The sequence below is a fragment of the Giraffa tippelskirchi genome, chromosome 2, assembly GCF_054371585.1.
Source record: "Giraffa tippelskirchi isolate mGirTip1 chromosome 2, T2T-mGirTip1v1.2.pri, whole genome shotgun sequence".
Lineage (NCBI taxonomy): Eukaryota > Metazoa > Chordata > Mammalia > Artiodactyla > Giraffidae > Giraffa > Giraffa tippelskirchi.
Window position 1 is genome coordinate 208,657,426 of NC_137276.1, and position 23,150 is coordinate 208,680,575.

At 37.2% G+C, this 23,150-nt stretch overlaps 1 protein-coding gene and 1 long non-coding RNA gene across 3 annotated transcripts in view; one reads left to right on the forward strand and one right to left on the reverse strand.

Annotated features, from left to right (window-relative positions):
* LOC145531171 (uncharacterized) overlaps positions 1-23,150 on the forward strand; it is a 79,069-nt gene that overhangs the window by 3,268 nt on the left and 52,651 nt on the right. Inside the window, exons 4-5 of one of the 2 annotated variants that reach the window (XR_014072250.1) lie at positions 3,752-3,794; positions 6,668-8,342. This is a non-coding gene — a long non-coding RNA (uncharacterized LOC145531171). Of the gene's footprint in view, positions 1-3,751; positions 3,795-6,667; positions 8,343-23,150 lie in introns of those variants that run through there. The other variant, XR_014072252.1, reaches the window with a different exon arrangement.
* LOC145538374 (putative uncharacterized protein ENSP00000383407) overlaps positions 14,437-23,150 on the reverse strand; it is a 44,821-nt gene continuing 36,107 nt past the window's right edge. Inside the window, exons 6-7 of the mRNA XM_081570328.1 lie at positions 17,753-17,832; positions 14,437-14,490 (exon numbers count right to left, since the gene is read on the reverse strand). Of these exons, the coding sequence (XP_081426454.1) occupies positions 14,437-14,490; positions 17,753-17,832 (134 nt within the window). The remainder of the gene's footprint in view (positions 14,491-17,752; positions 17,833-23,150) is intronic.

The window sequence follows — 23,150 nt, forward strand, 5'->3', positions numbered from 1 at the left end:
CTCTGACACAGACTATAAGCCCAAAGAAATGTTTGGAAGAAAAAGATCTCTGGCATGAAAATATTTCCAATTATTAAATTTAGTTCTTATTCTTGATCTTTAAGAATGACTTTGAACAACCAACATAAACTTGATGTTCTGTCTCTGCATAATAGTACCTAAGTAAGAACCGTGATGTTTTGTCAGAGAAAGCCATACCTATTTGCATTAAGTAAATGAAAAAATACTGAATCATCTTAATCTTTCAGAGAGGACTGTGATGAGATTTTCTTAGATATGCAAAATCTTTCTTCTTTTTCCAAAGGTCATGCTCAGCTCACCACAATTTCTGTTGCTATTTTTTCTTTGTATTATTTTCCCTAGCAATCCTTTTCAGTACTTTCTGAGTTGCTCAGTTTTATGCTGCGGCTGCTATTCAGTCGCTTCAGTCGTGTCCGACTCTTTGTGACCCTGTGGACTGTAGCCTGCCAGACTCCTTTGTTCATGGGTTTCTCCAGGCAAGAATACTGGAGTAAGTTGCCATGTCTTCCTCCAGGAGACATTCCTGACCCAGGGATGGAAGTCCCATCTCTTGTCTCCCTCATTGCAGGCAGATTCTTTAGCGCTAAGCCACCAGGGAAGCCCACATGGTTTTATAGGTCTACTACAACTCAGGAAGAGGTGTTTTCTAATCTTTAGTCCCTTCCAGAAATGAGCTGGAGTAATGAGCTGGCATTGCACAACCACTGAGCACAATATTTTAGTTTGTTGTTGTACTTATTTTCTTACAGCAACCTAGTCCTCTCACAGACAAAGCCTAATGTCTCCATTGAAACACTGGCATCAAAAACAAACTTTTCTCTCCTTCTTTGTGAAAAACACTTTCACTTGATTTGGGGAAAGATGTTAGATACCATGGTAACTGAATTTTATGTTAACAATTGTGCCTAGGAGAAATGGAAGCATTTGAATAGTGCCTAAATTCAAATGAGTGAGGTCTGTGGTCTAGAGGTATTCAAACAAACAGACCCCTCATTATTTTGTTCATACTCTATCATAGCTTTTTAAAAGCACAGTGTTGTTAACTTTTTTATCTTTATTCACTCACTCATCTTTGAGTTACTGCATTTCATTCATTTTTGTGCATGGCAATAAATGTTTGTAAATGTAAATACACTTTGATTTCATATATGTGTTTTATCGATGAAATGGATTACACATAGTAAATTTATTATATTAGTCTGGCTACTTTCCAAATTCAAAGTACTTCTGAAAGACCTTCTCTTACTATTAGATAGCGTATACCTGATGGATGAAAGTTAGAGTTAATATTATTATAAGAGATATGGAATCATTAAGATCATCTATTAAAATAAATTATCTATAATATTTAAATAATGTTATTCACTACAATCTTCCAATCTATCACCTGTATATCTGTATGGAATTTGATTAAAATTTTAATAATGTGGTTTTAATGTCTAGATGTTTTCTAAGAAGACTGACCTGTAAATTAAACTTACCATTCAGCAAACTTTTATTGAGCACCTACATATGCCAAGCACTCTCATGCATTCTGGAGATATGGCATGGAGCAAGTCAGATGGGATCCCTGCTTTCACAGAGCCTATATTCTAGAGAGACGTGACATACCACTAACATACAAACAAGCACATGAACAGTAAAATGTGGCATAAGAAGTGCTGTGCTCAGAATTCTCAGGGTGATGGCTTGGGGATAGGGGTGTTACTAATTTACATTAGGTGATCAGAAAGGTTTCACTGAGGAAACAACTGGAAGTTTGAATGAAAAGAAGGAACAAGAAGTGAAAATTTGGAGATCATTTTGCATTCAGTGGATGGTCAGGAACAACATTTCAGCTGAGACTTGAATTATGGAAAAGAGTGAGCCAGGGAAATAGCATAGGGAAGAAAATTCCTGGAAGAGGATGCAGACTGTGCAAAGGTTATAAACTGGAATTCATGGGAGAATTCTTAGTGAGTGAAAAAGGAAATGAGGGAAGGGAAGAATGGCACAAGATAAAGCCCGAGATTTAACTAGGAGGCTTTTTTAGAGCAGGCAGAGGAATATGTATTTTATTCTAATCAGAGGAACGACACAACTTGGTTCATATTTTCATTCATCTTCCCTCTTTATTGAAGTTTGATCATCTTCTTTTTTAAAAGGTTTTTCCCAATAGCCTTCAAAGGTGTTCTGATCTCATCCATCTTTAATTCACCATCTTTTATTTACCACTCTCTACTCCCTTTCCCAGGCATGCTTCTCAAAAAAGTTAACTGTATATGCTTCCTTTAATTTAATCTTTTTAATTTCTCATCCTTTCAACCCACCTCATGTACTCATCAATCAACTTTTGTCTCTCCTATTCCATTTAAATTGCTTTTGTGGTCCAGTGAACTCCACAACTCCATTACTACTTGATATTCAGCAATATGGACCACGAAGACCTTCGGGAAACATTGTCTTTGCTTGGCTTCTGTGACATCATGTTCCTCGATTTCCTTTCACCTTTTGTGGCTGTCTTCTTTTATGCTGACACCGCTTTTTCTCCCAAAATTAAATTCCTTTAGAACTAGCTCTGGATTTTCATATACTATTGCATCATTTTTTCTCAACTACACACACACGCACACGCACACACACACACACGGCTTTTAATAGAAAGTATATGTGGATGATTCCCAATTTATTTTTGTAGGACTTTCTTCAGAGCTTCACACTCACATATCCAAATTTCCATTTTAAATGATTTATAAGCATGACCATGACTGTCCTCTAGCCTCCTCCAGACCCGTTTCTCATCTGGTGTTCTTCAACTCCCTGAATACCATCTTCATCCATCCTTTTGCACATTCCATAAATTGGATTATCACCTTTGTTATTTACTTCTCCTCTATTTACTTATATTTATCCCATTACTGAGGTTGGTTTATTCTCAAAAATGTATCTTGAATCTCTTTCCTTTTTCCATTTCCACTGTTATCACCCTTGTTTAATTTTCTTTCACTGAAACTGCTGGCTAGTCCCCAGCTGGTTTTCTTTTAGTCTTTGTACCCTCCCCCTCTTTAGTTGTGGGCTTCCCTGGTGGCTCAGTTGGTAAAGAGACCACCTGCAGTGCAGGAGACATGGGTTTGATCCCTGGGTCAGGAAGATCCCCTGAAGGAGGGCATGGCAACCCATTCTGTTATTCTTGCCTTGAGAATCCCATGTACAGAGGAGCCTGGTGGGCTATAGTTCATAGGGTCGCCCAGAGTCGGACACAACTGAAGCAACTTAGCATGCACGCATACACCCCTTTAGTTGATTTATAGTATAATGTTAGAGTTCTCTCTGAAAAATGTAAGTCTGGTGGTATTACTATCTTGCTTAAATTACTTCAGAAATCCCAAATATTCTCTTAATAAGGTCGACAATACTTAACTGGATCTATGAGGGCCAAGTTTTCGGGATCCCCTCTGGCTCACAAAGTGCAGACCTCTAGGTTCCCAATCTCCACAATTCTCCTTTCTCAAGTATTTTATATCTACTGCTCCTTCTACATTGAATGCTCATCCTCATTCTCTTGACCTGATTAATTACTCCCTACTCACCCCTGGAGCCTCAGTGTAATGTCATTTCCCCCCTCCCCAGAGATTGATCGTGACTCCCAAGTCCAAATTAGGTCCCCATTCTTTTCCTTCTTGTCTTTCACTGCAATCTCAGGATTATGTAATTGTGTCATCATTGGCTAAATGTCTTTCTTCTTCAGCAGGCTCTAAACTGAAGGAAGGCAGGAACCATATCCTTCTGTACAGGTATGGTGCAGTATCCTTAGTATCTGTAATATCGACAGTTAGGACTCCATGTGAAGTAGTTAAAACAATAACATGAAATGAGTGATGAGTAAATGAGTGAGGATTTGATTTGGTAAAATCTACCTATTTCTTCAAAATGTAATGAATAATGAAAAAAACAGAATTAGGAATCAAGAAATTAGAGGAAATTTAAAAAATATTTTATGTAGTTTACTTACTGTTTTTCTCCATCAAAACAGTTATTATATGTGAATATAAATTAAATATTTTATGCATATATTTTAATATGTATATGCTATATCTTTTTGGCTTTCTAAGTGGTTCCGTGGGTAAAGAATCCACCTATGATGCAGGAGACACAGGAGATGTTGGGTTCGATCCTTGGATTGGGAAGATCCCCCTTTAGGAGGGCATGGCAATCCACTCCAGTATTCTTGCCTGGAGATTCCCATGGACAGAGGAGACTGGCTACAGTCCATGGGGTCATAAGCAGTTGGACATGGCTGAAGCAACTGAGCACAGACAAACTATATCTTTTATATATAAATGTGCGTATCTTTTAGTTCACTTGGCTCACATTCCTTAAACAATGTAAAACTTTTGTTACAAGTGTTAGATTAAATGTTCCTCATTTTCTGACTCTTTGCTTGACTATTAGTATGATAGAATAATTTTTAGAAAATAGCATCAATGAATTATTGAGCTGGATTAGTTCTACAATCATATTTTATGGGCCAGGATGGAACTTACTGAACATCTACTCTACCAGCCTATTTAAAAAATGAGAAAACCCAGGGAAGTTAAGTGGCTTATCCAGGGAAAGATAATTCATTAATAACAGAGCTAGAATGAGAATCAAGTATTCTGACTTTTAATCCAATGTTCTATCTCACAAGAATTTTGGGAGCCAAAATAATTACTAGTAATCTGGTGTTGACAGTCAAATTTAGGATCAACCAAATTCCAGCTTTTGATTTATAAGTTAAATATGCTTCTTCAATATAGAGGATAAGTGGCAGGTACACACTTAAATTTATAGGCTGATCCAAATATATATATATATATATATATATATATATATATATAATATCTTCTTATATATATCTTTATATATAACACATTGAATATTTAATATTACATATATATACACATATATGTTCTCTTTTGTATGTATATTTGGCTCCAGAGGAATTTAAATCTCTTCCAATTTTATCCCTTTCCTTGTACACAGGAGAAATTTGGGCTTTTGGAGGCTAAATAAATCCAAATCATTTAACTGTTTGAATTATGTTCTCTCCCTACTAGTGAAAAGGAAGTTGGAAAGTAACATGATAGACCTTGAAGAAAAATAATTTCCTTTTTTTCTTTTTTTGTTCTTAATTTCTGATTTAGAAAAAATTTCCTCTCTAGTGAACTCTTTTAGCAAGTATTCAAATGGAAAAAGCCAGATCACCTGATATGTATATCACAAAATTTCTTCAAGAGAGGAAACAGAGGTTTTAAAAAAAAATATTTTCTTGGTTTATTTTAAAAGGAAGCTGTAATGAGCACCCTGAAGTGAAACTTCAAGTAGTTTCATGTATTTTGCATTGACAATTTCTCTGAGTTTCGTAGTCTTTGGACTCTTCACTTAGTTACAAGATTTACCAATTCTTAAGGCTTTGCAGAAGAGTTATTTTAATGCTCACAAAACACTCTTAAGGGAAAAATCAGAATGCAATTTTGTATAAAAAGTATAAACACCACTCTAAGTGGCTCCTTTATTTTTTATATACTTTGAATTTTCCAAGTTTTCTACAATGAAGATATATTACTTCTATAACTGGGAGACATTCTATCATTTAAGAATACAGGTTCTTTTAAATCAAATCTATTTCTGCCAAAACTAGATCCCCATTCTCTTTTATATGAAAGTGATTACTCTCATTTATGACCTAAAATATACTCTAACAGGATAATTTGTATGGTCCAATGATCAATTAACATTTAGTAACTCACTGGAGAGCAATAAAACCAAGAGGATTATGAACTAGGATCGATCAATGCAAACACATGAAAATAAACAAGTTTTCTTTTAGAGGTTTATTTTACTGCTTCCTTGGAACTGCAACTAACTAAAAAGACAGTGTGAAAATAATTCATTTATGCAAATAAAATATTGATTGAAGAAATAATTGGTGGAAAAATTGCCAAGTTGATGTTAGAGTACTTATATAATTACAATTACAAAAAGTATTATTTCTGTGATAGAAGTTAAAATGAAATGAACACTAACAGTATCAGCATTTAAAAGTGTTGGGCACAGTAAAAATGTGATTGAATGAATAGGGACTTGAATATATTCATTAGTGAAATAGAATATATTCTCCTAGAAGGTTTAAAAGGTATTTATTTATTCATTCAACACACATTTACTGAGCATCTAACCTGTAGGAGAGGCTTCCCTGATAGCTCAGTTGGTAAAGAATCCATCTGCAATGCAGGAGACCCCAATTAGATTCCTGAGTTGGGAAGATCCTGTGGAGAAGAGATAGGCTACCCACTCCAGTATTCTTGGGCTTCCCTTGTGGCTCGGCTGGTAAAGAATCTGCCTGCCATGTGGGAGACCTGTGTTCTATCCCTGGATTGGGAAGATCCCCTGGAGAAGGGAAAGGCTACCCACTTCAGTATTCTGGCCTGCAGAATTCCATGAGCTGTATAGACCAGGGACTCGCAAAGAATTGGACATGACTGAGCAACTTTCACTTTCACTAACCTGTGGGAGATGCAAAAGAGAATAAAACAGTCTGTCTGTCTTGTAATGCTCATTGCTTCCTATGTGATTTTTGAAAACCAGTTATCTAAGTTTTTGTGTCTGTCCCCTGCAATGAAAGGTGAGCCCTTTGGAGTTCCAGACCTATTTTGTACATCTCAACCCTGGTCTTTAACATGCTCAATACATGGGAACTGAATAGCTGGTCAAAAATACATCTGGAGGAAAAGGTATGTCATATGAAAGATACAAATAAAATGTGATGGTTATTCACAGGAGAGAAAGATTGCACCAGGTAAGATGGGGAAAGGAAATGCAGGCATTTGAACAGCTAAGCAGTGTAATTTACCATGTCTAACAAAGCCCTTTATGTAACAGTCTTATCTTACTATATAAATATAAATCACTTACTCAAGTTCTAATACAGGTTTCTGACACCTTCTCCTTCCCCTCAAGCAGATTTGAGGAGGCATAATTCTGGTCTTGGAATAATGTGCCAGCTAGGCTCTATTTCCCAAGGATCAAGGAAGTTACCAGTTCATGGCCATCTCTCCACGTTTCTGTATGAGGAGCTAAAAATGTTCTTTGCTCATTGACCCATAGGTTGGGGTCGGTCTTTTATTGTGGAGGAGCTGCCAAGTCAGCTGGAAGCTGCCAGGATTACACAAGTCAGAGATGCAAATGGGGTTGTGTTGGTTTAAGGGGAAAGGCTGCAGAAACAATATATCTTTCTTACATCCACGTAATATCCTCTGCTTCGAAATTTTGAAGAAGTTTCTGAAACTCTTCATAAAATTATTTTTGAGGGGTTGACCTCAAAATGACCAAAAATGAGAATGATAAGAAATTTAAGAACCAGCATACAAATTAATGGACTTCCAGGTGGCATTAGTGGTAAAGATCCTACCTACCAATGCAGAAGACATAAGAGACTCAGGTTCAACCCCTGAGTTGGGAAGATCCCTTGGAGGAGGAAAGGTCAACCCACTCTTGTATTCTTGCCTGGAGAATCCCAAAGACAGAGGAGCCTTGTGGACTACAGTCCATAGGGTAGCAAAAATTGGATATGACTGAAGTGACATAGCATACACACATACAAATTAATAAATTTTTATTAAGCATGTATTGAATTCCTAGCAATATAAGGACTTATGGGTATAGGAAATTACATAGAAAAACTACAACTCTTGTATGTAGGAATTATAATTTAACATAAAAAATACATAAATGAAAAATGTCTGGAAAACCCAGTTTAATAGGACTAGCCTTGGTTTGCAGATAAGTGACTGGTCTGTTGCAATGCTCTGCTTTTTGACTAGCCACGTGCACTTGAGCAAGCCACTTCACTTCCCTATGCATCTACAAAATGAGGAGCTGAAACACAGGAAATTGTTGATGCTGAAATAAGTTTAGGGACATTAGATTATAGAAGTATCCCTTTTGTTACCTTATATAAACTCTTGGACCTCAGAAGAGTATCAGTGCAAAATGGGAATGAGTTGCTATTAATTGTGGATGATTAGCTTTTGAAAAAGATTTTGAGGACTTCCCTGGTGGTCCAGTGATTAAGAATCTACTTTGCAATGCAAGGAATAGGGGTTCAGTCCCTGGTCTAGGAACTCAGATCCCACATGCTACAAAGCAACTAAGCCTGTACACTGTAACTACTGAGCCCCTGTCTGCAACTAGAGTCTTCCCACTGCAAGAAAGGACCTTTATGACACAATGAAAATCCTGCATGCTGCAACTAAGACCCAAAACAACCAAATAAATAAATAAATATCAAAAAAGAAAAAGTTTATGTATTCATCTAGTCCAATACATTAAGAGTGAGAAAATTGAGGCACAGAAATATGAATTTAATAGCCTAAGAGCAAGGTCAGTGGTAGCTCCAGGTCTTTTGATCCAGTTCTTTTGGTTCTGTTTCTAATTAAGTTATTTCTTACTCCTCCCAAACACATAGCCTTCTTTTCATCTGGGAAGTCCTTCTAGTATTCATTGAGATTCAGTTGTTTTTTCCCCTACAGCTCTTTGCTATTTTAACTAGTCATTAAAAATTTAGAAGGCATGGAAAACAGCAAAGGTAAGGCACCGTAATTTTTTCAGGGAATAGAAGTAATATTTAAATAGTTATCTTTCCATCACCTCTTCCTAGCTAGCATAGCTATATTCCTTAAGCAAAAATCTCTATTAAGAAGATTATTATCAAAACTTCAATGTTAATATGTTAATTATCTTTGGTAAGAGAGGGCCATGAATGGAGATATCTTGCTTGAAACTGGGCTTCTCTCATAGCTCAGTTGGTAAAGAATCCTCCTGCATGAAGGAGACCCTGGTTCGATCCCTGGATCGGGAAGATCCCCTAGAGAGGGGAAAAGCAAAAAAAAAAAAAAAAAAATCTGGAAAATACTCCAGTATTCTGGCCTGGAGAATTCCATGGACTATATAGTCCATGGGGTCACAAAGAGTCAGACATGACTGAGAAACTTTCACTTTCATTGTATTTGTACTTATATAAATAAACATGATTTTTTTTCTAGATGGTTACTTTCCATAGAGTCTGAAAGCTTATATTGCATTCTGGGAAATAATCATTAAATAAAGTTGTATAATTTATCTTATAGCTTTCCCAAAAGTTAATCTAGAAAAAGAACTTCAAAGAGGACTTACAGTCTACTCAAACCCCTAATACTTCAAGACTTGCTGCTGTACATGAGTGTCCTGGAAATTTTCCACACCTGCTATAAAACATTCTTTCCCTGAACCTTTGTTTAGCAATAGCTCAACCAGAAAAGGAAGGTGGTCATGTGATCTGAAGATTTCAGTGTCATAAGAGAGAGCTGGCATACAAAGGAGATATACTTCATAACACTAAAAAATTTTCCATGCCCTAGCAGAAATTGCTAAATTTTAAGGACTTTTTTTATATTAAAACTCACTCTTCTTTGAAGGAAATGCTTTATGTTTCTCTTGAGTCAGGAAATTTCTCAATAAAGACAAGTCATTTTATGTTCTCTAAAAACATTTCCATGTGGCAGCTGAAAACCAATGTAACAAAGAACTATAGAACACAGTGCTTATGGCATTAAAATTTTAAAGAAAGAGATAGAAAAACCACTTAAATAGGATACAGTAGGCTTAGTGTGTCTTTGACAGAGAGATGGACTTCAGTATTCAGAGGTCACCCTCTTTAATGTTAAAAAAAGAAAAGATTGATGTTGACATTCTTTGAAAAAAACAAAAAAAGCTGTGCAAAGGTACCAGGATAATTGGGAAAGGATTCATTTTCTCAACCATAATTATCATATTATCAAAGTATGCTAATTTATGTTTCACCATAATTTCCTCTCCACATACATGTATACAAAGATGAATACGTATGTGCATGCATGCTTCAGTCATGTCTGACTCTTTGCAATCCCATGGAGAGGGGAGCCAGGTGGGCTCCAGTCCATGGGAGTCTCCAGGCAAGAATGGAGTGGCTTGCCATACCCTCCTCCAGGGGATCTTCCCAACCCAGGGATCGAACTTGTGTCTCTTATGTCTCCTACACTGGCAGATTCTTTACCACTAGCACCACCCAACCAAACACGGGTTTGGTCCCTGGCATTAAAAACAATTTCTGTCTGGGTCACCACAAGACTGCAGCAAAAGGCACTGGATAGAGTTTATAACAGAAAATACACATGAATTTCAGTCTTTCTGACAGATTAAGAGGAGTTTAGGGAGAGGACATAAATGTTCATTGGACATTTTAAGGGGTAGTATACATATGCTGCTTCATTTAATATTTTTGACAATCATAAGTTTTTCTTTCATCATTTTACACATAAGGGAACTGAAGCATAGAGAGTTTAAACAAGTCTGAAGTCAAGAGTTATGACTCAAATAAAGGCAAAGCAAGTTTGGTTACTATACAGTTTAAAGCTAGGCAGAAGTCCCACAAGGTCTAGTCTAGGACCAAGAGGCAAAAAGTGGAAACTGACAGCATAGCTGAAGTGACTGAAACCAGTGCTGAGAGACTGGATTTTATTCTGCCATTGAGTGCAGAGTGTGTGCGTGCTGTCATTTCAGTCATATCCAACTCTTTGTGACCCCATGGACTGTAGTCCGCCAGGCTCCTCTGTTCATGGACTTCTCCAGGCAAGAATACTGGAGTGGGTTGCCATGCACTCCTCCAGGGGATCTTCCCAACCCAGAGACCACCAGGGTTTCTTATGTCTCCTTTTTTGGCAGGAGGGTTCTTTACAGTGCCAGCTGGGAAGCCCACAGATTTTTAAAGAATTAGGCCCACATTTTCAGGTTTGTGTTTCATTTTAAAGACATCAACTAACTTGGCACAGTTTAAATTACCAGAATATTTTTACTATCCATTTTTTAAATTATATAATTCTTTTAAAAATTGGAATAATACTAAGAAATACCCAAATAATTCCTATCAACCTTTTGAAATGATCAAGAAGTGAAAACATCCTCAGGTATTTAGAATTAGAACTTGGCTAGATAATATAGCTTGTTCATAAAATTCATTTGTTACTACTAGCTATTTCCTTTTCTGTGAATAAACTAAAAGTTAAAATGAGAGTCGCTTAAGCTCTTTTCCTTGCTTTAAAAGGGACAATAGATAGATAGATAGACAGATCTAGAGATAGATAGAGTATAACTTTGGATACTGATACAATATCTAGTCTGATTTTAATCCACCAGAAACAAAGATGTGGATTTCATAGCATTTCATGTTCTCTGAATACCAATTAAAGTCACTCTTTAAAGTCTTACATTTAAAAAAAGGAAGTTATATGCTATTCTCACTACCAAATAGAGTTCTATATACTATTTGCTAAATGAGTTATAATCTCACTCATGGGATATAGAAATCCTCCTTCACCTGTCCACCTATAGCTTCAAAATATTATTAGGGTAGCTCTGGAGCTTTTAAAATATGCCCACAAATTGTTTTACCTGCTCTCTTCAAAAGATGGGTCACAATGTTCCTCTCCTTAGTTTGAGCTGGATTTAATAATTTGCTCTCAGTAAATAAAATAAGGTGGACATGATGGTGTATGACTTTTGAGACTCCATCTTAGAAGGCACTTTGGTTTCCTTCTTACTCTGTTTCTTGGATAACACTCTGGGGGAAGCCAGATTCCTTGCTGCAGACACTCAAGCAGCCCCAAAAGCTAACCTGGTAAGAGAATGATTCCTCCAACCCACCCCTGCGCCCTCCCCTTACCCTGCTCCCTCCCCCTAACTCCCCCACCCTCACCCCTTCTCCCCTCGGAAAGGAGCTGAGGCCTCCTGACTGCAGCCATGAGAGGGGGTTTGGAAACAGTTTCTTCAGCGATAGGCAGACTTCAGGCGCCATTTTACTTGCAACTTCATGAGAGACCCTGAGATAGAATCACCAAGCTTGACCACTCCCAAACACCTAACTCACAGAAACTGTGACATAATAAAAGTTTGTCGTTTTAAGACCCTAAATTTAGGGATAGTTTGTTATGTAGCAACAGATAACTGGCCTTCTTTGCTGGCTCAGTGGGTAAAAAATTCTGCCTGTAGTGCAGGAGACAGAGGACCTACAAATTTCAATCCCTGGGTTGAGAAGATCCCCTGGAGAAGGAAATGGCAACCCACTACAGTATTCTTGCTTGGAGAATCCCACGGACAGAGGAGCCTGGCAGGCTACAGTCCATGGGGTCCCAAAGAGTCAAACATAACTGAGCGACTAAGCCCACAAAGCATGGACAACAGATAACTAGTACAGTAGCTAACGTTATAAAGAAGAAAGTACTTAAAAATAAGAGCAATGCACAGCATTAGTAGATTATCTTTAAATGATCACATCATACATAAAGATTATTTTTTAACTGACACTTGCAGGTACTATTTAAATAGTCTGTCATTTTGGCCTCTTTTTTCCCCCCACCTCATGATTTGTTCACAATTTTGCTTAGAACCACAAAAAAAATTCTCTGATGAAATCTGATAAGAGACCTGCCTCTGCTGCTTGTTAACAAGATCATAGCATAACCTTAAAGTTCTTCTCTACTCACCTGGTGCCATGACCTCAGTAAAACTCACCAAAAAGTAATTTTACCTTGGTCTAATGTACATAACTTTCCCAACAATGGTGTGATACATTAGATGCAGTTTTAATTGTATATACAGCCAATGAACTGTATGCAGTCAATTGATTTTTTTGTTGTTATCAATCTCATTTTCATCTTACAGACTAAATGACTAACTGAACTCTAGGTGTTGCTTACACTGCCTGAGAACTGAAGGAGGCTAATCTAATTATACAATGAGAGCTGAGTCTATATGTCATCTAACTCTGTGAGCACAGTTTGATCTAATATCTTAAGTCAATTAGGATTCAGCATTAACAGAAGTAACAGTTTAAAAAACAAAGTATATCAGTTAGGAATATACTCAGCTTTGAGGAATAAAAAACCTGAGAATAGCAGCTTAAACAAGTACAGGACTTACATTTCCACACAATAAAAAGTCCAGATATAGGCCCAGTGTCGATTCTGTTGCTCAGGAAGGTCAGTGATGAATCAAGTCCGTGCATTTGCCTGCTTCATCATCCTTAACACATGCCTTTGCCCTTATGGTTGCAAGACAGCTGCTAGCTCACCAGAAATCAAATCCCAGCTCCGGGGAGGGAGAAGGGCAAAGAACAAAGCTGTCTCCTCATGAAGCTTTGCTTTACTTTTTCAAAAAAGATATAGAAAACAAATGTATGAATACCAAGGGGGGAAGGGGAGAGGATAAATGGAGGTTGGGATTGACATATATATACTGATATGTATAAAGTAGATAACTAATGAAAATCTACTGTATTGCATGGGGTGGGGGGAGAAAGTAAGATCTGTTTGTAGGGCATATATTAAGTTAACCTTAAAAATACATTCCACTATACAGTGAAAAGTAAAAGTGAAGCCGCTCAGTCATGTCCAACTCTTTGCGACCCCATGGACTGTAGCCTACCAGGCTCCTCCATCCATGGGATTTTCCAGGCAATAGTACTGCAGCAGGTTGCCATTTCCTTCTCCAGGAGATCTTCCAGGGACTGAACCCGGGTCGCCTGCATTGTAGGGAGACGCTTTACCATCTGAGCTACCAGGGGAAGTCAGTAAGGGCAGACAAATACTATTTGATTCCACTTATACAAGGTCCTTAGAACAGTCAAATTCATAGAGTCAGGAAATACAATGGTAGATGCCAGAGTGGCGGTAGAGGGTGGGAGGGTGAGGAGGAGGAATGGGGACTTAGTGTTTAATGGGGACAGTTTCAGTTTAGGAATGAAAAAATTCAGGAGATGAATGATTGTGAGAGTTGCACAACAAAGGGAATGTACTTGTACAGTTAAATATGGTTAAAATAGTCGTTTTATATCGTGTGACTTTTATCTCAGCAAAAAAGTACATTTAAAAATTTAAAAAGAGAGAAAGCCCTCCCCAGGCATTTCTGACTACATCTCATTGGCCAGAGTTGCGTTTCATGACCACCCCTAACTACAGGGAAGGCTGACAATTCAAATACTTATCCTTACAGTCTACATAGAAGAGAACATCAAGAAAGAGATAGAAAGGATGTGGAGTGATCAAACCTTTAATACTTTAATAACTGCCACAGAAGGGAACATAGGGTTTCAGGGAAAATATGTATATTTTGATGAAAATATAAATATGTATTTATTATAAGTCTATATAACACCAATACATATATGTCTATATTTTATATAAAATGTATTAATTTTAATATTAATTTAAAATTTAGTATTTCTCCCTGAGTTTGCTCAGGGAGAAAATGTTCTGGTGCATTCCTGGGTGGGGGGTGGTGCTTGACAGTGCTGAATATCACTAGCACCGAAAGTAATAAATGTTATCCTTCTTTTCTATCATGAATATGAATAACGCTCTGAAGGCTGAATGCAACCTAAGAATTTACGTGAGAAATGAGGCATGAAACATTTTTGAAAATATATTAGCCCAAAGTCTGTATTACTGCATATTTTATACCCTTTTCAATATGCTACAAAAGGTTTGAGCCATCAACTGAATGCTGCCAGAAAAGAACAAACAAGAACAAGGATACAAAAATAAATGCTGGGAGTCAAGTTACCCCGAGATGTTCTTTATGGTCATTATAATGATCACAGGACCAGGCAGTCGGTTTTGCTTCAAACTCTCCCCATTAGCACTTCTCCTGCAAGCCTGGTTCTCCAAAGAATTAATCCCAGGACAAGTAAACAAAAAGCTTCACTAAGGAAGTCAGTATTGGGGAAAGCATTCCATAAACATCTTCCCCCCACTCCTGCCACTTGGTTCTTTGTACTTTCTTTTTAATACATCTGAGATCTTCTCATTTTGAGAACATGAAGGGAGCAGGTCTGGTTGAGTGTTTTCTGACTGGAAATTCAATTAATGTTTAAGTCTTTTATTCTGAATGTTTTTACTGTACAAAATATATTTTGTAAGCATGAAGTACAATAATGATAACTATAATATGTTTTACATCTTATGAATTTTATCCCATGTTAATGATACTCAGTAAAATGACTAGTGGTATGAAAATATTTACCTTTTTAAGATAATATTCAGTATTTTAATCCTTTCTACTCTTATATAGTTCTAAAAAGCTCTGTCATAAATGCATATCGTTCCTATAATATGGAACAAATATCAACTTTGATTTCCCAAGAGGCCTTGTCTTCCTAGACCAGACCTGAGCCAAATTTGGGCTTAAAAAGTAAAAATGGGTGAGACATCAAGTCCACAGACAAGTGCTCAACAATCATCTGATTCCCAGAGTCTCATGGTTCGTGTCCGGAGCATCCTCTGAAAATTCACATAAAAGTACTGATTCCTGGGCCCCGGACATGATAATTCACTTGGAATGGGGTGTGGCTCAGAAATCTGCATTTTAAGCAAGTGCCCTAACTGAGTCTGATACAGATGGTCCCCAGGCCACATCTGGAGAAACATTACTCTCATAAGTCATGTGCTCATGTGATGAGAAGTCACAGTCTGCTCAAGTCCATTCCACCTACAGGTCAGTCTTCCCTTCACACCAGAGAATGTTTGCTTCTCTCCTTCATCTTTCAAAGAGTAAACTGATTCTACTTTTCCTCAGTTTCAAGGAGTTAATAGATTAATAATTTGCATAGCACTGCTTAATATTTAATAATACTCTATTACACTAAAGTATTCTGTCATACAGAAAATGTGTTTCTTAATTAACTAAGATCCACTGAATGCCTATTATGAATTAGAAGAGGGATATTAAAGATAGATAAGACCACTCCCCAACTCTCAAATGAAGATTTCTAGATTAGCTAGTTCTTGCCTGTCTGTCACTGGATATGAATTCCCTCAACTAATCTTTAGAAATAAACTACATAGTACATTTGAATGGTTACCATTCTAAAAGGCCAATTAAAATGTATAGGAAGTTTGGTGTTATAAGGTAAAGATTTATCTTTAACCTTTTCTTCTAAGGATGTTCTACATCATTTTCTTATTTTTAAGAAATGGTTCTTTTTTTTTTTTTTTGTACTAAAATCCTAAAGAAGAATTTCTCTGGGCATAAAGCATGTCAGGGGAGCTCTTATTCTAAACCAGCTATTTTTTCCTGGCTATCAGATAATGTTTCACTAAGATACTATATCTGAGGTCTTATCTAAATTTGGGAGGATGAGACTGCATGTTTCAGAAATGATCTGCCAGCTGTGCTTGTGACAGTGTCATTAAGTTCCTGCAAAAAAGCAAGAGGAGGAGGAAGGAAAAAAATAAAAGAAGAGAGGAAGTTCTGTGGTAACAATTGAATTTTTAAAAACATCTCCGAAATGCCAGTCATGAAGCTAAGTGGTTTAATGAAATATCTCATGTAATCCTCGTGACAGCCATGAAATACAGCTTCTTTACAGACTGACTTTACAGATGATGAAAATTGAGGGAGAGAGAGATTAAGTAAATTGCCCAAGGTCATGTAGCTACTGCTGCTACTGTCATTTCAGTCGTGTCCAACTCTTTGCGATTCCATGGACTGTAGCCCACCAGGCTCCTCTGTCCAAGGGATTCTCCAGGCAAAAATACTGGAGTGGGTTGCCATTCTCTCCTCCAAGGGATCTTCCTGACCCAAGAATCAAACCCACATCTCTTACCTCTCCTGCATTGGCAGGCAGATTGTTTACCACTAGTGCCACTATGTACCTACTAGGGCAAATTAAGATTCAAGCAGAGCTCTATCTGTTTTTGGAGCTCTCAACCACACATGGCAGGAGAACCCATTGGTAGATGGACTTTGCAGTAAAGTGCAGTTGGGTGCAGCTGCCCTCTTGGGAGCACAGTTCCATGACTCTGGCAGCATCAGAGCAGACAGCAGAAACTGTACTTGATCAAAGGTTATGATCCACTGTCTAATTCATTGGAGGGCTTCTGACAGCCTCAGAAATCAGGCTGGCTGTAGAAATTCAAGTTCTCTTTCCTCACCAAATCAACCCCTCCTAATTCATATGCTACATATCCTCTGCCTATTGATCAATCCACTGCACTGAGGAAGATCAGTTTTAATTTTCTAATAAAACCATCAGAATGGTTAAAGAGAACTCTGTGGCTGTCAGAAAAATATCGAAAATCAGTATGATGCCTGAGTTGGCCCTATTGACTCGTACGTGATTTTTTTTTACAGGGCGAATAATAATTATTTGACTGGTAATTAATGCTATGTTATTGTTATTAGGAAGGCCCAAAGTTCAGACATTCTTAATTGCTTGAACTCCTGGGGCTAATTAATGCAAGCTTTAAAGAGATATGTCAGAAATCACAATATATGTTTTTATATCAAACATAGAACATGAGGGACATGCCCCTCACTGAAGGTTGCCAGATAGTTCTAAGCACTTAGCACAGGTCTTGTCAGAGAAAATCCCAGTATATTAATTTACCAAGTTCAGAGTTACTTATCAAAAGGCTGTAGAGCATAGTGTTTTGCATAATCAAAGTGGCTTATTAACTCGTCATCATTTACTTTTTTCATTTATATTCCAGTTCACAGAGACATAGGCATATCAATTACAAAACATCCTGCAGTAACTAAATACAAAATAGCTACAAGACTAAGTATTGTACACTATGTACACATCAATAACAAGATGATTTTCACAAAATGCTATGTAAATGTTAATTATTCACATTACCTGATAAGAAATACCTTGTAGTTTTTTTCCTTGAAGAGTATGTGTATTATGACTCAAAAGAAAATCATCTTCATTTATATCTATGAAAAGAGGTGTTATATGGAGATTAGCAGAAATTACACAATTTAAGAAGTTTAAGTGCAATTGAATACTTATATTCTTCTTTAGTCTATTAAGGCATTGTATTGACTAGACCATAAATATTTACTGTCCTAAAGATATGCTGTTCTTATAAGAAACAGGTCAAAATTAAATAGAAATTAAACAAAATAAAAATGAAGAATATCTCTGACCAGTTGTGTCCTTGAGCAAGTCATGAAATTTTTCTGGGGCTCAGTTTCCCCCCATCCCACTTTATAAAACAGTAGCATCCAAGCTACTAAACCACTTCTGACTCCAAAATGCTATGATTTCATGAAACTATCACCTCACTTGTTTCTGTTAAACTGAGCTTTCCATCCCTGGCATTTTGAGCTTCATTAGCTTCTGTCTTCTCAACATGAATTATTTATGCTAAAATTGTTCTCTGCCTGCTTTGGTAAAAGCTTTGGGATGTGTCATCCATTCGCTTGCAGCTAAATGAAACCTTTTCAAAAGACAGTAGCATTCCCTTTCAGGCCCCGTACAAGGGGTCCATTTATTTAAATCTGAAATATACCATGTGCTAAAAGAAGACAGGACTTCATGGATCACTTAATCCAAGCCTAATGGTTTACAGATGGGGATACTGAGACCCACAGAAGTCAACTGTCAATCAGTCCAGTGACTTCTTTTATCACTTTTACTCTGTTTTACTTCCAGTCACTACTTCAATTTTCTACTATTTTTCATTCTTACATTCTTCAGGGGAGGCAGGGACAGGCAAGGCCTATCCTCTATGCAGAAAATAGGAGCAATTTTTCCCCCAAATCCCCATTATAGCTATGGTTACAAGATAAGGTAAATTCACAGCTCAGTCTCAGAGTTATTTACACCAATAAGTTAATATTTTACATCTGAGTTACCACACTACAGGATTCCAGAAAACACTGAAATTTTAAATGAGCTGTTTTTGTGTTCTGGCTCTTTGAAGCAAGATCTTCCATCACAGGGTCAGGAAGCTAGAAGCAGATATTTTACAGCCTTTTAAGTTTCTGTAGTTGGAAAAAAAAAATATTCTTTCCTCTATTCCTTTATTCCTTTTCATTGCTTTTCTTTTTCTGATCCCTTTAACCTGAATTTTGGAGAGCTCCCTCTATAATTCTTCTTCTGGGTGCAGGAAAAGAAAGTGAGGTAGATTCCTGTACTCTTGAATCTGGAAGTCTGTGAGTGAGAAATGTGCACACTGTATTTACCTCCCTTATATACAGTGCAAGGCAGTAAAATGAATGCCTCAGACACTACTGTGGGGAGAGAACACTATTCCCCACTGTACTCATGGAAGAGGCAGGGTCTCAGTGAGTTTGAAGAATGGAGATAGTCTGGAAACACAGAAGAAAAGTAAAAGTTACAGATACAACAGCAATGCTGTCAATACTAACCTATAGTGTGGAATAAGAGCAACAGGTTAATTAAAAGTAGAAATTGAGATAGGTCACATCAGAAGGCAATTATGGATACTGTACAGGAGGAGGTGAGGCTGGGTGGGTGAGGGAGGCCAAATGGTACTGGGCCTTGAATGCTAGGCACAGAAATGTGGACATAACCCTCTAGACCAATGTTGCAGATATAAATACCTACAGAAGGCAAATAAGTAATTTAACTAAATGAAGTGAATTTTGACAAGGAGACATGGGGAGCTCTGTGGTGAGGTGAAGGTCCACCATTGCTAACAGGCAGCCATTGTTCTCAGCTCTCTCAACTGAAATCACCTCAGATGTTGGATCCAGGATTGACAATTTGTCCCTCATGTTTTTTAAGAAAGTATAAATGTATGCATTTTAAGGTAAAATTTCCTGATTTTTAAAATATTGTATGACCTAAACAAACCTTTTCTTAAAATAATTTTATTTGTAAAGCTACCCATGTGTAGCCTCAGCTTAAAAATTGGGAGAATTTCAGGGTTTTGAACTACCAAAGGGACACCAGGACAATGGCATTTTGTGAAGATAAGCTATTTGTTTTGTAATCTTATACATTTCATGTATTTGTTATCTCCCATATGTTGCATCTGTGCATGCTAAGTCACTTCAGTCATGTCTGACTCTTTGGGACCCTATGGACTGTAGGCCGCCAGGCTCCTCTGTTCCTGGGATTTTCCCAGCTAGAATACTGGAGTGGGTTGCCATGCCCTTCTCCAGGGGATCTTTCTGCCCCAGGGATGAAAACTACATCTCTTTTGTCTCCTGCACTGGCAGGTGTATTCTTTACCACTAGTGCCACCTAGGAAGCCCTAACTCCCAAATGTTACTCTACCGAAAAAGAAAATATATAAAGATAATAGCAATTTGGTCCTAAGTATCAACAAAGGCAGTAACTGAATAAGGTAATATGCAAGTTATAGTTTCCAAAGATAGCCACAACAATATGTTGTTCTGCAGTGTGACCTTGGCATGCCTCCACCAAGAAATAGAATTTAATTCTCCTTCTATTGAATTGAACTGGCTGTAATGATCGTAATGATCTGTTTGTCAGAGGAGAATGCAGCCGAAGTTATATTTTGTAACCTCCAAGTCTCGGTCAGAAGAAGCTGGCAGCTTCTACCTGGATCTTCTGTGATGCTCACTCTCCAGACACTTCCTTGTGTGATGTGTGATGCTCCCTCTGATGTCTCTCCCTCTTGAAACCCAGCCTTTAGGCTGGGAGAAGCTCGAGCTACCTGGAGAGGCTACATATTGGTTCTCAGGTGATAGTCCCAGCTGAGCCCAACCTGCAGTTATCCCAGACAGGTACCCAACACGTAAGTGAAGAAACCTCTAGATGATTCCGGCCATCAGACATGTAAGTACTCCTCAAGTAGTCATGTACGGATGTGAGAGATGGACCAAAAAGAAGGCTGAGCGCTGAAAAATTGATGTCTTCCAACTGCAGTGCTGGAGAAGACTCTTGAGAATGCCTTGGACAGCAAGGAGATCAAACCAGTCAATCCTAAAGGAAATCAACCCTGAATATTCACTGGAAGGAATGATGCTGAAACTCTAATCCTTTGACCTCCTGATGAGAAGAGCCAACTCATTGGAAAAGACCCTGGTGCTGGGAAGGGTTGAGGGAAGGAGAAGAAGGGGACGACAGAGGATGAGATGGTTGGATGGCATTATCAACTCAATGGACATGAGTTTGAGCAAACTCTGGGAGATGGTGAAGGACAGGGAAGCCTGGCATGCGCAGTCCATGGGGTCATCAAGAGTCAGACATGACTGAGGGACTGAACAGCAACAACAGTCATTTAAGTCTTCCTAAAAGAAGCCTCAGATGTCGTGAAGTGCTACTTTGACTGAATCCTTGACTTGCAAAATCTATGAGTCTAATGAAATTTTGCTTTATGTCATTAAGATTTGGGTTGGTTGGTTTGTAGCAGTAGATTATCTGCATATGCATGGACTACATCAGCGGGTCACAAATGACAGTATAATTAAGAATGTATCTTTCAGCATAAACATTCGGATTCCAACTGCCCTGCAAATGCAGATGCAGGAAAAAAAAGGGGATTTGGTTAAAAAAGCAATATCTCTACTCAGCTTCTAGGTGATTCTAATGGAAATTAGACTTCTGTCCATACTCAGGTAACTCTAATCTAGTAAGAACTCTCCTAAAGAATGGAAAGGATTCCAAGATTCTTTTGTACAAAACACTAAATCTCAGAATGTTCGCATTCAATTCAGATAGACTTCCTTAAAATTAAAAGACACTGGTTTGGCAGGCAACCTTTGCTCTGGAAGTTTATTCACACATAGCACACAGACAGACATTCAGGTGTGAAATCAGGCTTCTTTCTGTCATTCCTCACCTAGTCCAGTCTAATCTGAGTTAAATCACATGCTCTTGGGAAATAATGTCTCAATCAAATTGTGGTTCCTGAAAATTACACAGAACGGTAAATATACTTGTGACTATACACATTTACTATCTTGAAAATGAGGGTAACATGCCAATAAAGAAGAAGACTTAATAAGATCCAGAGAAGTTCAGCCAAAATATTTATATGCTTGCTCAGAAGAGGCTGGGCAAATAATGATACTGACTACAATTCAGGAAAGAATATTTCAAGCAAATGGCAATTCCACTGTTAAAATGGGAGATCCTAATGTCTCTACCAATGAGATTTTTATAATGAATCTCATCAAAATCATATGTAAAGAGGGTTCATTTTAAAAATAATTTTGCAGTAGTATGAGTGGAGTTAATTCTCCTTTCATTACTAACCGTATTTCCTGAATGTATCCAGCTTCTTACAAACTTTATAAAAATATACCACTTTTTTTAACATGTTTTCTGTTTCATTCATGGTATAGTCTACCACATCACACTGTTTGAAAAAAATCTCTAAATCTGCAAATATGTTTGGTTTCTTTTATCTTTTTTAAAATTTGGCTTTGTTTTTGTTCTTTGTACTTTCTGGTATAAAATAATGAAAGCCCTCTTCTTAAAAAATGTCTTTACTTAAATCATAATTTGATCTTGGGTAAATTCCAATGCATAGATTTCAAAAAGTCAATTCTTTTCAGGCTTTTTCCCCCATAAAATTAAGGCCAAAATATATTTAAAAATTTTTTTAATTGATCTTAATTTACTAAAATGAATATTGCTAATATTCTGCCTGTTTAGAGTGCTGAAAATAAAACAACAAACAAAATTACAGATTAATTTGCCTTAATTAATTGGCCAAGTTATGCCAATCTTTCAGTTGTAAAGTCCTGAGCATTCAATTTAACCCACATGTATTTTACAGATGTTGTCTCAGTATCACATATACAGATTGAGATAAAAGTATTCTTAGAAGAAGGAAATGGATTGCATCAACTGAAAATGCTTTCTGCTCTTAACTTATTGTGATAAATTTTTGTCTTAACCAACATAACACAGTCATATTTTTGGGTTATGTGACTATCTTTATGGATTAAAATACCAGGCACAAATCCTTAGCTTAATATTAATATAACCTGTGGAAGTGTATTTTGTCAGGCCCAGTACTCTGGAGGACTAAATTTTTGCTGTTAATATAACTTATGTCATGTGGAAATATCATTTTGTAATTGAAATTGAGAGAAATGGAACTTTTTTTGTTCTTAGAGTTTATAACATATTCTTTATGTTAATGTCACTTACAATTTCCCTACATATTTTCTTCTATTTTATTGAAAGATGATTTTTACAATTTCATCTTTAGTGTTCAATAAAATCATGGGCTGTGGATGATGGCAATGATGTACCTACATGTCTTCATCTCAGTAAACCTCACAGACTGCCTATACTCAGGCCC